The sequence below is a fragment of the Pygoscelis adeliae genome, unplaced genomic scaffold (genome assembly GCF_000699105.1).
Source record: "Pygoscelis adeliae isolate BGI_AS28 unplaced genomic scaffold, ASM69910v1 Scaffold1101, whole genome shotgun sequence".
NCBI lineage: Eukaryota > Metazoa > Chordata > Aves > Sphenisciformes > Spheniscidae > Pygoscelis > Pygoscelis adeliae.
The window spans coordinates 3,729-19,170 of NW_008824073.1; the positions used below are offsets into that span (position 1 = coordinate 3,729).

General features: G+C 59.1%; 1 protein-coding gene across 1 annotated transcript in view; it reads left to right on the forward strand.

Moving 5' to 3' along the window:
• NUDCD3 (NudC domain containing 3) overlaps positions 1 to 15,442 on the forward strand; it is a gene marked incomplete at both ends in the record, with an annotated part of 35,593 nt that overhangs the window by 3,567 nt on the left and 16,584 nt on the right. The window contains one exon of the mRNA XM_009334181.1: positions 2,186 to 2,493. Coding sequence (XP_009332456.1) covers positions 2,186 to 2,493 — 308 coding nt within the window. The remainder of the gene's footprint in view (positions 1 to 2,185; positions 2,494 to 15,442) is intronic.

Sequence of the window (15,442 nt, forward strand, 5' to 3'; positions counted from 1 at the left end):
CGGGCGGGGCTCGTGGTGGGGCTGGTGGGGGCGGCCACCGTGAGCCGTGGGAGCAGGGAGCCTGGAGAGCGGCCGAGGGCAGGCGGGGGCCCTGGGAATCGTGTGGGGAGCTGGTTTGGGTTCCGCTCAGCAGGAGCTCGCAGCCAGCACCGGGCTCGCCTCGATCGTAGATGGGAGACGGCAAAAGCCCTGAGCTGCTGTTTTCGCCGCCTGGCTGGGCTGGGCTCAGTGCTGGGGCAGCGCTGGAGGTCTCTGACTCAGGGCTCTTCTGGGCTGTCATTAATCTTTATTAGCAGGCAGGAAACGAGCTTGTAAAACTGGGGGTACGGCTGGGTTTGGGGTGTTGGTCTGCTCGGACCGGGTGAGTTTCCCTTCCCAGGCCTGGCAGGCCGGGGGGCGATGCAGGCAGGCTGACGGGAGATCCCTGCCCCTCTCCCTGCGGCGGTCCGCGGCATGAGGGGGTCCTCATCACCCCCCGGCTCCCACGTCCCCGTGTCCCCGGATTAGGCTTAGGCCCTGCTGTGGGAGCGCACTGGGCTCTGCAGGCGAGTGGGGAGCCCAGGCAGGTCTCAGGCTGCAGAGGGGAGAGCACAGGGCCCAAACCACTCGGCAGTGGGGCAGTGACGGTGGGAGACCTGTCTCGTGTGCCCCCCGGGGACCGTTTCGGGCTTGGGCATGAGGAGGGAGGCACAGCGCTGCGGCCGCAGCGTTCGTTCCCCAGAAAGGTGTTAGCCAGGGCGGCCTCGCAGCTGCAGCCACAGGGACCCGAGGCAAAGGGAGGGCACGGGGGGCAGTTCGGAAGGGATTAGTCCCCTGTCCCGGCTTGGCTGCAGCCCAGGGGAGGGACCCGGTTCTGAGCTGTCGCTCTGCATGATCTGCGCGGGCTGGCTTGAGCTCGGGCTTTGGCTGGGGAGAAGGGGACGGGCACCGTGGCTTCGCGCGGAGTAAGAGCGATTGCAAAGAAGGAAGCAAACGGAGCGGGGATGATGCCCAGCACTAGCCTCTCCCGCATCCTCGGCCCACGGGCTTGTCCCTCTGCAGGGCAGAAGCCCGGAGTGAGGGGCATGGGCACGCACCACGATAAAGCTGCTCCCGTCCTGCTGCGGCTGCGCTGGCAGGAGCCCTCCCAGAGCTGTGTCCCTTTGCCTCACGCATCCTGTGCCCGGAGGAGGACTCGATCAAGTGGCGCCGCAGGCCAGTGTGCGGCTTAGGGTCGGTCTCCTGCTGGAAGCATTGGAGCTGGTTCTGAAATATTCCCGGGAAGCAAGGGAGGGCTGCGTTCGAGGCTTGCTTGCTTTCCAGCCTGTGTTTACAGTGAGAAATAACCTGGCACTTGGGCGGGAGAAGCTTCAGCTCCTTCGAGGAGCAGGCGCGGGTCCCGGATGGCCGTGCCTCCCTCGGCTGCATCCCGCAGTTGTGGCTTTAACCTTTAAGCTCCAGCCTGCGCTAGACGGGCACAGCTAGAAGCAAACTGCAGGGTGGGATTACGTCTTCTCCTGCTGCCACTGCTTGGGCAGCGGCCTTCTCACGTGCCGCACCTCAGGGCAGGGAGGGATGGCGTTTCTCTGAGCAAATGCATGTTTTTAGACTGGATCAGTCAGTTCTGGCTCAAAACCCCACATGAGGTCACTCTGCTCCTTCTCCTGTGCCGGCTAAGAGAGCTCCGAGTCCGTTCAGGCTCAGCCAGCACCAGGAAAGCCATCCCCCAGCTTCTCCTGGGGTAGCTCATCCCGTTTGCACCTCGGAGGTTTGGTCTGAACTTCGGGCTTGCAAATTGCCCCTCGGTGACGCTGGAACGCAGGGCGAGGGGACGCTGGAGGGGCGGCGGCTCCCTCGGAGCCCCCTTCCCGGCCAGGAGTCAGAGCTAATTGCTTTTCCCTGGAGTAACCAGCCCTTTTCCCAGCGGCAGAGGGATTTCAACAATTTCAAAGCGGCTCCCAGGAACTCGGGCATTCTCCTGAGATGTGTTTTAACGTGGCCGTGTGAGTTTTGAAATAGTCAGCGGCTGGTTTTCTTGGTGACTGAAGCAACTCGGTGTAGGTAGTGGGGGGCGCGTGGTGTCTAGAGAGGGAGGGACAGCAATGAGTGCCCCAACCGTGCGATGCTTCTCCTCTCCTTCTCCCCCAGCTTCTCAGGCAGAGCTTGGCAGCTTGACTACCCGCTCGGTTTGCTTTTTATCTTTCAGGCATTCAAAGTCTTTGAGCGGATGGCTCGGCAGGATGACGAGAAGAGGCGCCGAGAGCTGGAAGCGAAGCTAAGGAAGAAGGAAGAGGAGGAGGAGGCTGCCGCAGCCGCCGGGAGGGTGAAACTGTCCCCTGCAGCTCAGGAGGTTGAGGTAGAGACAACAGCAGAACACGTCCCAGCACCGGACGCAGGGGGAGCTGCGGGGACGCAGGAGTCGGCCATAGCCCAGGACGCAGCCCCCAGTCCTGTGTTGGCGGAGCCCCCGGGGGCCGCTGCCCCGGCAGAGCCCCAGCCAGCAGAACTGCCCACGTAAGGGTCTCTTACTTTCTTCGTGCTCCTGGCAGGGGGGAGGCAAAAACACCGAGGTGGTGTTCGCTGTCCTGCCGTACAGCCCTTTTCTGGGCGGGGTGGCCCTCCTCTGCGGGCACTCAGCCCTTCGGGAGGCTGTGAGGATTTCCCTTGCGGGCTCCTGTGGCCAGAGACGTCGCGTAATTCTCCACGAGAGGGCAAGGGTTTGTCCTCCTGCGGGTGGTTTGGTGTCTCCCCCTACGCTCTGAGCAGGGAAGGTGGCGCGTTCCGGTACGCAGCCCCGCAGAGCTGGGCTGGTCCGTGCGGCTTCTCCTTTGTGCTGGTTGCGGTGAGCAGTGTCCCTTTTCCAGCGCTTGACGTAGCGCAGCTGGGCTGATGGTCCTGTTTGACTGTTGCAGCTCTGGGAAACCCAGACACCGTCCTGTAACCCTTTTCTCACGGAAATTCAGTGTCAGACTCCCCTGGTGTGCTGTGAGACGTCCCAGCAGCCGGCTAGGAGCTTGCACAGATACCCGCAGTACCTGTGAGTTGGTGCAGGCAGGCCTGGCTGCGTGGCAGGCAGCAGGGCCAGGCGCGGCATCAAATACACGCAGCAAAAAATGGGCTCGGAGATTTCCGGAGGTCTCCGGCCCAACCCTTTGCTCAGAGCAGGACCAACTTCGAAGATCAATCAGGTGCTGCAAAGAGTTTTCTCTTTAGCTGTGTTCTTTTGCCAGACTCGGTCGCTTTCAAACGGGGCTAAGCAGCCTTGGTTTTTACAAAAATGTCCTGGTTTCAAAGTCCTTCCGGGGTATCTGTGACTCTTCCAGCTCGGCTCTGTCCGATGAGCAGCGGGAGGTGAGCTCCCACGGGCCGGCATGGCCTTTATGAACCGCTTACCTGTGCAGGGTTCGCTCGTCCTTCCCTGGGCGTCACCTTGACCCCGAGCCGAGGCAAAGCTGTCTCAGCCTCTCTTGGGGCCGCGCACGCCGTTGAGTTTCAAGCTCCTGTGTCTCCTCACTGCCTGAGTCAGTGCTTTGCTTTGCCTCGGGGAGGGATGCCGCGAGCAGGCCGTGGCAGACTGCCGTCTCCTTCCTTTCCCAGTGTCCCTCGTGGTCAGAGCCCCAAGCGATGGCCGCACCGTTCCCCGCCCCATCACTGCTGCTTTCCTGGTCATACGTGGGGCTTTACTGTGGTCCGTCTCCGCTGTCCCACTGGTGCTTGGCGAGGAGGACAGCTTGGGACAGTGATCCCTGTCCTCTGGGCCAGGTTTAGACACATCAGCGGTGAGAACAAGCCACCGGAGAGAAGCAGGCTTTCCTGGGAGAGCCCCAAGTCCTGGAAGGACGGGGATGGCCGATGCCCGCGAGGGGCAGAGAGGATTCGGAGCCCAGACTTTGGGGGCTGTTGGCCCTTGGCGTGTGGAAGGGGTGATCTGAGGACCAAAATCTTGGGGGCAGTGGAACGATAAGTGGCAGGACTGTGGCGGAAAACCTGTGGCGGAGTCAGAGCCTGCAGCCTCGGCTCCAGGCAGTGGTAGAGAGAAGGGCCCGAGCGTGGCAGCCCTTGGATGGAAGGGGAAGGGTGCTGGCTGCGCCCGGGCAAAGTGCCTGCCAAGTAACTTGATCCAGTGGGGAGGAGGAGAAGGACTCATGCTTAACTCGGCCGGTCTGACACGTATCCCGCAGGATAAAAATAAGCCAGAAGCCAAAAATGAAATCACCTGAAAAGCCACGTTCTGCTGCCTGTGCCGGAGCTGTCCTGCGAAAGAAAGATTGTCCCCGGGGCTGTCAGTCTGACACCTCTCCCAGTGCAAAATTAACGAGCCAAAAAAAGCCCTGTTAGAGCTGGCAGGTCTCTGCAGCCGGGCTGCGCGGCCATGGTGCTGACCCACGTGTCTCCAGCCTGGCTTTATCCTAAATGGAAAGAAGGAGAGATGCGAGACTGCAAGTGGGAAGGAGCTGGGGCTGGCCCGAGCGCCGGCTGCTTGTGCCCCCTTGCAGTCCACGTTTGTTGCATTCGGCCACATGAAATTTCGATTCAGGCCTTTTGTTGGGGGGGCAGCAGCTGTTGCGAGTGGCATTTAGCTGCCTGAAAACAGATGTCAAGGCTGCGGGAAGGAAACTGGAGTGATTAGGAAGGAAGCCGAGGGCTGGTGTGGGCGCAGGACGTGTCTGATGGGGACAGTTTCTGCTGCCGGTGGGGAGAGCCGGTCTCGTGTGCTCGGCCGGGTGCAAGGCTCAGCCCTTGCGTCCTCCACCCTTCCAGCGTCTGTCCTGGCACAGCCGGAGAGTGGCCCCTGACAGACTTCAGACACGCGGGTGCTGTTTTGCAGCCTGCAGACCTGGCATCGAATGCAAAGCGCCGCGTGGCCGCTCTCCTGCTCGGGTCTAGCCATGAAGAGGTGTCTTCAGCTGAATACAGGTGCCCCTGCGGCTTCTGCCCTGCCCGGCGGGCTTTTCTCCCTTTCCTTTTCCTGCCTGCGCCTGCTCTGGCTGCCCCAAACATGCTGGCGGGGTAAAACACTCGCAGCCCCCCTGGCGCCTGCCCAGTTTGGGTGTTTGGTGGGTGAGACCGGGCGCAGGAGAACCCCTCCAGCGAGGCTTTGCAGCCCGGTGGTTTCCAGGCCAGAAGAACAGGGTGTCTGCGGGCTCTAAGTAGGGCAGAGCAGCCAACAGGTTTGTCAAACGGCTGTAGTTGGTTTCTGTGCCTCTGGGGGGCACTGGAGCCCCCCGAAATGCAGCAGGTACCAGAAGCGGGCGTCCTGGGCACCCCCCGACAGACTATTAATAATTTAACCGGCTGCTTAATTCTGCACAGCCCCTTCTGAGCAAAACTCAGAGACACCAGCCTGGTTACGAGGGGCGCATGAATAATGCGCGACTTTGGCAGGAAGAATGCAGAAAAGAGCTTAAACGAAAATATTTTCCATCTCCCTTCCTCCCCCCCACCCCTTCCCCTCTGCTCGTTCTGTCAACCTGACTGCTCCGTAAATGTAGGGCAGGTACCATCCCAGATCTGCCAGCTCCCATCAGAGCCTCGCTGTGTGCCTGGGTGCTGTTCGTGAGCATCTTGCGAAGTGCAGCGAGATGGTAGCAGCTTTTTCAGGGTCAAACCAGAAGGGGAGAGCAGAATCAAGCCGGCTTTGCGGGTGCAGAGGATCGCCCACAGGCGAGGAGGGTAGCAGGGCTTGGTTCCTTGCTCTGCCAGAGGCTTGGCCAGGTCTCCTCGCATCCCTCGCCTTCCCCGCCTGTGAAACGCAGGTGATGCAGTTCCTCTTCACTAGGAAGGCTGCCCCGTAAACACGCTGAGGACTGGGGCGTCTTTGGGGTGACCCACGTGCCAGGAGCTGTGCTGAGGGGGACCAGAGGGATTTGTGCCGCTGAAGAAGCCGGCTCCTCAGCCCGGCTTGCAGCTGCCCTGGGCGTCCTCGCCATCCTTCCCTGGCTGTCGTGCTCTCCCCACCTTGCCGGGAGGGCAGAGGGGAGCATGAACCCCTTGCACCCCCCACCATGGGGCTGTTCGTCCCGGGAGCGTACGGCCAGGGCCAGCGTTGCAGCTGCACATCTCATGCAGGCCCCGGCTCCGGCTCTTCCCCCATCTGCTCCCAGAAGCCATCCTCGCCTGAGCTCAGCTCCTAATTTTGAACACCTCTGCCGCCCAGCACCCTCCCCTTCCCCCAGCTTGGATTTCATCCTGCATATATTTGCCACACAGCATTTAAAATAGAGCCCGGCAGCCCACGTGTGGCACTGCGCAGCCCGGCCTGGGCGCTCGGCTCGTGCTTTCCGACTCTAGTTCCTGGCTCCCCTCTGCTCCTTTCTTTCCCCGAGTATGAATGGGGGGGAAAGCTCTCCTTCCCGCTGTTCCGTGTGCCCCATCCCGCGGATTCCTCCGTGTGCGGGCAAGAGGTGGTGGCAGGAGGTTAGGAGCAGCAGCTCTGGAAGCCTGTGCATGATGGTGAATGCCTCACCTTCATATATTTCTCCATCCAGCCTTTGTGTCTCTCCTGGGTGCTCCAGCCAGGCATGCTCAGGATGGGGCAGCTCTGGGCTGTGTGGGGTGTTCTGTTAGAGATCATCTTGGACCTTTGGAGAGCAACCCGCTGGAAAGAGCAGTTTGTCAGGCCGGGGAGGTCTCCCAGAGAAGGATCTTTAGGGGTGGACAGATGTTGAAGGGTTACCCCCAGGCGACTTGAGTCTGGCTCCTGCCTCCCCCGAGGCAGCGGAGATTTGGGGGAGCTGCTGGTCCCTCTGCTCCCCTGCCTGTGTAGGGCCACGGCTCAGGTCGGAGCAGGCTGGCGTGGAGCCGTGGCACCCACATGCCCCAGGTCTGGCTGCCTTGCTGTGCACGGTGTGCCCGGGGCTCAAAACGGGACCAGCGGGACACGGAGCACCGGTGAGTGCCGGGCGGGCCAGGGAGGATGTGCAGCGCCTCGTCCCTGGGGAAGGTTTGCAGCTGCTGCCAGGGGACTTGGCATGATAACTCGCGCTGCTGAGCCAGAGCAGAATGAAACCCTGGGGCCTCCACGGCCCGACTGTTCACCTCATTCGGTGCGGAGAGGGAAGAAGAGGCTGTAGGAGGGGACTGTGGTGAGAAGGGGGCTGTTCATGGCTCCACGACTGCCTTGGTCGGGCCTCGAGGGAGACCCTGCCGGTCTTTTGCCGTGTGTGACCTGGGGAAGAGACTCCCACCGCCCTGTGCATGCAGTGCGGTTGTGCCAGGGAAGGGGGTGAACAGGCAGCAGTGTTGCCCGTACCCCGTCCTGGCCCTCGCTGGCCAGCAGAGCCCTGGCCACCCTGACCACCCCGTCCAGGTAAGCTCTGCCTCAGGCTGGCTGCCCGCTCGCTGCTCTGCCGTCCCCATGTGTGGCAGGGCTCGGCAGTGACCTACAAAAATCACTTGTGTACTTTCCAGCTCACTGTCCCTAGCGAGAGGCAGAGCAAAATTGAACTGAAATGTGTTAATCTGGTGAGCTAACTTCTCTGACGCTCCAGCCCTCTCCTCTCCCGAGAGTGGCCACTTCCATTCCTGGAGCCTGTGCGGCTTGGGGTTAACCCTTTGCGGGGCACGCTGGGGAGCATCCCTGAGATGACACAGCAGCGCTCTGGGAAATTTCCATGAGGCTCCTGTGTGAATCTAATTCGACTTAGCAACGGCTTGGCTTTGCTGGAAGCCCAGATGGATTTTTTTTCATTGCGAGGTGCTTGCAGGATGGGCTTTCTGGCGTGGCTTCATTCTCCTCGGGGTGCCAGGGAGGGGAATTTCACTGGTGGTCACCCTCAGCGGAGGAGCAGGGCTGTGGAGAGGAGGTATCGCTGCACGCTGCGGGCTTTGAGGCCAGTTTTGTTTGACTCGGAGGCGGCATTGTCCCAAGCTTTCTCCTCTCAAGCCTTTTCCAGGAGAACAGGCAGGGGGAGCCAGGGGAGTCTGTGGATGCTCCTGTTCAGTGGGCTCCGTCTGGGACCATCCAGACCAGAAGCCAGTTAAACTGGTTTCCTTCCCCAATGTCCCTGTGGGCTTTCCTGGTGAGCTCATCGCAGGGTCCGTGCTGTTCTTCCAGCCTGACCCAGAAAGATGGAGCTGATCCTGATCCATATTTAAGGGAGAGTGTCCTGGTTCCAATTCCTTTTGCATGTGTGAGCTGCGCAGAGGTGCCGCAAGGCACCTGGAGCTGCACGCGGGGAATTCCCCCGGCGCGGCCGAGGCCCGTCACGAGCAGGAGCCAGACAGACCTCCGGAGAACGGCCTGACCTGGTACAGCCGAGCTCCATCTGGCCCCGTATCCTGTCTCCAACAGCAGCAGACGCTTGGGGAAGAGGAGAAGAACAGAACGAGCATGCGGTGATACTTCCTCTGTGTTTTCCCCGTGCCACCGGCAAATTGTGGCTCAGTGGCTTTTGAACCAGAGCGAGCACTTGGTCTTTCGTGTCTCTCAGTGGATTTTTTTTTTTCCCCCCTTCTGTCTCTGAATTTTAGCCCTCGTGTGCCTGGGGTCTCCGCGGCAGCATCCTGCAGCAGGTCCACCACTGTGCAGCAGGTCCACTGCTGTGCAGCACCGCCATGTGTGGCTTTTGAATCCCTCCGTGCAGGTGGAGAGGCAGTGAGCGCTTCCCCATTTCCCTTCTCCACCCTCTGGGGGTTTTCCCGTGATGTTCTGTTCCCCCTTCAGCCTGCTTTTTAGGCTGAAGAGTCCTCATTTGCTCAGTTGTTTCTCACTTAAGCATCCTCGTGCTCCTCCTGGTCCTACACAATCCTCTGTTGTTCCTTGCTGATGCTGGGGCGGCAAGGGCCGTCCCCGTGCTCTGCATGCGTGTGAACCCATCAGGGTTCTCCACTTCCTACCCTGTTCTTTTCTCCTGGGTTGTCCCGGTAGGGCCAGGAAACCCTCTTCCACCCACATGGTGTGTCCCCCAAGTCAACTGGCATCACTGAAACCCTTTTCCTCCCTCCCAGTGCTCCCCAACACTGGTGACCAGCTTTCCAGGTGGGAGCTGCAGCCCGTGCTGGCTGGGAACATGAGCTTCGTTCAAGCCTCGCTGCTCAAAAGCCCCGTGTTGGCCAGACCTCCCTCCTCCGACATGCCCAGGAGAGGAAAGGCAGCGTGTCCTTGGCTCGTCGTGTAACACAAAAGCTGTTTCACTCTCAGGAGCTGCAGCGCTGGACTTGCGGTGCTGTCGTGTTTGGTTTCTAGGAGGGATGCGTCCAGGTTATACTGGGGGAAGCGGAGAAACTTCTCTTTAAGTTAAGTCCTCCCTGCCAAGCAGAGTCTTTCTTCCTGCAATGGAGAGAGGCCGTGGCTTCCTGCTGGGAGAATTATTTCAATACGTAAGCCTTCTCCCGTAGCGGTGGAAACTCAACTGCTCGGGAAGGATCTTTTCAAAGGACTGAAACGCTGGAGCCGAAGATGAGATCCCCCCCAGCCCTCTGTCTGGTGCAGCCCTCGACTGTAACGAGCCTTTTGCAGCTGACGAGGAATCAGTCGGGGCCCAATTTTCCAGCGCTTTCACGGGGAATTGGACTCCTCCGGTTGGGTTGCTGAGATCAGCAGCAGAGTGCCAGTTCCCCTGTCACGCACTGAATCGCTTAGGGCTTTGGTTGCCCTACCAAGGTACTGAGCTCCAAAATTAGGTCCCGGGACCAAAAATAACTAAATTAAAACCTATAAATTTTTCTCTTAACAGGCAGAAAATCCCAGGGCTGGAGGCTGAGGGACAGCGTGTGCCTGATTCTTATTTAAAAAAGCAATATCTGTTTGCTTGTTTTAATATCGCGTTGTTCACCAGAGGAAGCGGTGTAATGTGGAAAACTACCACAAGCGTGCGGGTCGGCACGGCCCTGTTGTGCCGTCAGGTGTCGGGAGAGATTGGGCCAGGTCATGCTGGTGGTGTGGGGGTCTGAGGGGCCACCTTGTCCTGTGCTCGCACAATTCAATCCTGTTGGATTTCTTTGGTCTTACCCCCTTTTTCCCGGGGAGCTATAACTGAATCCAGCCTGGTTTGGCTGCACGTCGGTCTCTCAGAGGAGACCTCTGAAACCCAAAGTTGTATAAGATCTGTGCAAACAATAAAGATCCCAGGGGACTTTTCCGAACAGTAGCATGTCCTGCTGTCCTTGACCTAAATATCCCAGCAGTAGTGAAATCTAGCCCTCTGGTGACGACGCTCCGAAGCTCTCTTGCGAGCTGGCGGTGGCATTTAAACTCGCCTAATGTCAGTAAGTTGGCTCTGTCGAATGGCTCCATAAATAACTCGGAAACCAAAAGGGAAGGCTAAGGGCTCCTCTGAAGAGTGCGAGCTTGGAGAAGAGCAAGCCTCTCACCTGACAGGGAGAGGGGCAGAGCGTCTTGGTCCTGTGTGGTGGGACTGGTGGGACTCCAGCTGCTGCAGGTCGGGTGGATTCGCTGTTTGGCTGCTGGGTCGGGCAGTAAAGGCGTCGTCTCATGTGGGTGGTACATTGGGCACCTTGTACAGGGGAGCCTTGGCCCCCTCTCCCCACAGCGTCGTCCAGGCTTGATGATGCAACGCGATAGAGCGGGAAAGTGTCTTGATGTGCTCTATTTTTGGTCGTTGGTCTCGTCCTGGTGATGAGTCGAAGCTCTGAGGCTTCCTGAAGGTGAGGAGACCTTCTTGTAGAGCTGATGGTGGGCACTGCGGGCTGGAGCCCGGGCTGCATGGCCTGGCCGGGCTGTGCCTGAGTTTTGGGGGTGAGGGGGAAGGCATTGGCTTCCATTTTTCAGTCTTTTTTTCAGAGCAGGACCACCAAGGCTGTGCATTGCAGCCTTGGAAGTGTGTGCTCGGGAGCCCGGAGGCCAGGGTAGTGGGCAACTGGGGAGCCACTGATGAACTTCTGTCCCCCTCAGGGAGAAAGGAGACCTTCCAAAACTGGATTTGGGGTGTTCTCCCCCAGCAACCCAAACACACCTGGGCTGGAAGAAACCCTGAGGGTTGGGAGGGCCCCGGGACCCGCCTCAGGCCACTGCTGTGCTCCGAGCTGGAGCTCACTGACAGCTGGAGAGCAGCAGAGCGGATCGAAGTGGATCCCGAGGCTTGTTGACTGTGGGTGTGAATTGAGCTGTAAGAGGGAAGGGTTTGGTATTCAGCTTGCTTAACGCTTTGCCGGAGACCTAATTAACTGAAGTGTTCTGTACAAAGGGAGCCTTTATGAAACACTGGGTGCCTCCAGGACCTCAGCGAAGGTGCTGAGAGCCCGCAGTAAACGTTCCTCCTGCCTCGCGCTTCTTGGGCAAAACCAAGAGAGACGAAGTGCAACAGTCCTGATGTTTAGATGCCAAAAGATGTTAAATCTGGAGGTGGGGGGGAGGCTCCTTCACAGCTTGCTTGCAGAAGGAGCACAAACCTGGTATTTTCCACGCACGCAATCCCTGCAGCTTTGGAAATGCAGCTTTCCGAAGAGGTTAAACTTTTGACTTCTATACCTGTTGCTTGGCTGCTCCAGCACCCGCGCTGGGACCCCGAGGAGCAGAGGGCATGTTTGACCCTCTTCAAATTAATCTTAAAAGCTGTGGCTTTTTCTCTCTGGCTGTAGTCCAGCTTGAGCTGGGGCTTGACGGAAGCTGTACAGGGTGCACAGACCTTCCCGTGGCTCGAGGTGGCTTTGAGTTTTCACCTGGTCATGCTGGCAAGCAGGGGGCTGGGAGGGAGGAGCTCTGGAAATCTGTATTCCAGTGTGCATGTTGGTGCCGTCGGGCGAACGTGGCCTTTACGTAGCAATGCAGAGAGGGCCTTGCCATCCGCCTGCTGCCTGCCAAGGTCGGTCGGCCCTCGCCCCGCTTCTCCCGTGATGATTTCCACCCCGGTGGGCTGCATGCAGCCCCGTTAGCGCTGGGAAGGCTGGATGCAGCCTGGTCCAGGGTGCTTCCCCAGGAGGGAGAGGGGATTTACGATCCTGTGAAGGCCTGGAGGCCGCCGGGGTGTCTGATGGGAGCAGGAGCCTGGGTGGGTGACCCAACCATTGCCGGGGCAGGAGAACGGTCTCAGCAGCCCTGTGCTACCTGCAGCAGCAGAGCTGAGCATATTGCAGCGGTTTCAGGGGGACAGACCGCGAACGCTCCTCTCGTCCTCCTCTACATCGTCCTCCCCGCTTGCTGGGAAGCCCGGCAAGATGCTTCAAGCCAAGCAATGCCAGCTGGGAGCTACAGGAAGATCTGAACGCTGCCACCTTGGGCAAAGCAGAGACGGCGGGGCTGCGGCGTGTAGGAGGTAGGGCCCTTCTTCCACCTCATCTCGGGTCCTGCCAGCGCTGGCACTAGGAGCTGTGGTGGAGGCATCTGGCTTGGAGAAACCCACCCCAGGGCAGGCGTTTCCAACCAAGTCAGAGGGGAAAAGCTCTCGGCTACAGCCCTGCTGCGGTGCTGGGTGTCTTGCAGCATGGCAGCCCCCCCCGGGTGCTTGCATGTCAGCAGCAGCTTTTTCTGGTGAATTTTCCCGTGGCTCCATGCTGAATTTGCCAGTGCCTCCTTGAGTCATCGCAGTGCCGGGGACGCAGGATTAATGATGCTGATGGACGCCACTCGCTCTAGGCTGCGGTCATGGAGCAACAGCCTTGATCCAAACGTCTGATCATTGCAATAAATGCCGGCTGGATTGACGGCGTGCAGTGCATCTCCCTGGAAGGCCCCGCTCGCTGCATGCTTACTTGGGTTAGGCACGTGGATGCGTTGTGCCTGACTTTCTCTTTTCCTACTTGCTCAGAACTTCATTATTACTTAATGAGATCTTTCCATTCTTGGCAACCTCTCAAGTTTGAAGAAGGTTTCGTGCATCGCACAGGGCCTCTGACAGTGGTTAAAATACCGAGCTGGGGTATTTTTTCTCTGCTCTTTGCTGGCAGGGTGACTCCGCACAACACCATTGCCCTCTGTTTTCCCCACTCTAAACGGAGGAAGGTGTCGCGGAGGGGAGAGGCTTGCTTTTGTGGTTGGGATGTGCTTGTGGGACCTGATAGGATGTGTAGTTGATGGCAGAGCGCAGGTAGGGTAGGTTATAAGTACCTCCTTCAGGAGCAGCTTTGCAGAAGGGAGCGGGTCTAGGTCTCCGTTTCTGTGTACACCGGATTGGTTGTCTCGCAGCACCAGCCCAGCTTTCTCCCCACATCATCCTCTTCGGCCTCAGCCAGTCCCACTTGCCCAGCTTCAGCTGTTGAGGTTGATCCTCTTCTCCACCCGCCTCCACATCTGCATCACTTAACTGGCTTGACACGTTTTCCTTAAAGCTGCCTAAATAATTCACCTTGACTAAGAGCAAACAGCAATGCTGGCCCCGGAGGAAGCTTTCTGTGAATGCCAAGGGATTGGAGGGTATCTGCTGTACCGGCACTCGGCGGCGGCGGTGCCGCTGGCAAGGTGCAGGCCCCGACCCTGAGCTCAGCGGTCTGCTCAGCTGAAGAACCAGCGCCAGCTGAGGCAGGTCCCCGGTCCCGGCAGCAGTGGACGCTGAGCCGTCAGGGTGGCGTGCCTGACTCTGCAAAACCCAGGTATACTGCACTTCCATCGGCCTGCTTCCTGGGAGGGCAGGGATCCTGCATCGGAAAGCTGAGATGCTCCAAGCTGAGAGGATCGGTTTCCTTACGTAGTTCTGAAAATCCTTGGGATTTTTTTCTTTTCTTCTTTTTATGGAGAGAAAAAAAGTCCATTGGGATTAGGCCCATATTAATTCCTTCCCATGATGCTTGCTCCTCCCTGCACCCCCTCAGCCTGCAGCATCGGGCTGATGGATGGCTGCTCCCGTGCTGCTGTATCTATTCCTCAACTTTTGCGTTCTTGCACCAAAAATCCTCAGTCAAGAGGAACTCGGTGAACTGCCCTACTTCTCCTCGTATAAAACATTAAAGCAAATCCTTCAGCGTTTGGTTCCTGCTCTTGGTTCGTGTCCGGCACGGCTTTTGCAGAGCTGGTGCTAGAGCTGTTGCGCTCTGAGGACGGAAATGCGTTCAGCCGAATGTCCACAGAGGAGAGGATTGCTCTGTCGCCGTTTCCGCATCACTTGGCTCATCGTGCATCACCAACCCACGGAGCTGGAAGTCCCGGAAGAAGAAATGCCCAGAAATCTGTATATGGGGCCTGGCGTTCGGCTCGACCCTTGGGCATCCGGCCTGCATGCCGGGGCCAGCTCTGCCTCAGCCAGCCTCCCTCGAGCGGCACCTCCTGGTGACACCGCCACCTCTCCTCGGGTCCTGGCTCCTTCTCGTTGCCTTCGGGGGTCTGACCCGGTGCGAGGGGAACGGCTCTGGTACCGGTGACAGCGCAGCCGTGCGGTGCAGCTCCTAGGAGTGGAAAACAGATCGGCTGCTTCTCGACGGTGCATTGTTAAAGGTTTCACCTCCCCCAAAATGACACATTGCGAGCAAAAATAGAACAAGACAGAACACACAGACCCACCCACACCATCCCCACCACCCGGCAGCCAAGTGCACGCGGTGCCAAACCCTTGGTTTTAAAAGCTGATGCTTTTTCACCCTTCCTCTCCTCAGCCCTGCCACCACCTGCCCTGGCCCGGCAGGCGATTCGGCATCCTGGCGAGTTGACCATCGCACCGGGAGCCTCTATGCTACCGCCAGGCTGCCGGGAGGATCGCCATCCAACCCACGCTGCACTCTGGATCTGGCCTTGATCTTCACCTGGTGGGTCTGGGGATGGGGATGTCTCCTGGCGATGGTGTTCAGGCAGAAAATTCTCTCGCCCGCTGCACGGTGGTGCTGTTGAAGTAACGCGAGGGACAGGTTTGGCCGGGACAGCCATCTCCAGTGTGGCGGCACGGCTCGGCCCAGCTCGCTGTGAGGTGGGGCCGTCTCCTGCGGATGGCAAGGGAAGCTGCCTCCCAGCCAGGGAGCTGGGTCCAATTTCTTGAATGCCGCCGGCGTGAAGGGTGGTGTGTGCTAAGCACAGTTGGACTGGGCAAGGATCTGGCTGGAAAATCTCCAGGAAAGGAAGAGTCGCTCCAGGAGATGGTAGAGCTGTCAGCCGTTTGTCAGAGGTATCTAATGAGGCTGAGGCTTGTGTTCATCACCCCGAATCCTCATTTGCTCAAGAGCAGGCAGTTAAACTTGCAGGGAAATTTACCAGGGCCTTCATGAGTTCCTCCTGTGATCCGGTTTTGGGGCACAAAGTCACCCCATTAGTTTCACATCCGAGGATTGTGAATGTTGGGAGCAGAGCTGGAGCAGAGATCAGCAGTGGTGACTTGCAGGAAGGGCTGGAGGGGTTATGGCTGGCTGTTAGGGAGGAGAGGAGCGGAGAAGTGACAGCACCAGTCCCCACACCCCTGGGACAAGCAGCCACGGCTGGAGGGAGGTTTAGGCACGAGGGGAAACTTCTCCCTGCTGGAGCTGGCTGAGCACGGGGATGGTTTGGCTGGGGCATACATTGCCCAGCCAGCCCGGGAGGGCTGTGAGGATGAGGCAGCCTGCACATGGAGGCAGGGGGGGCTGGGAAACGGCCCCCCGCCCCCTG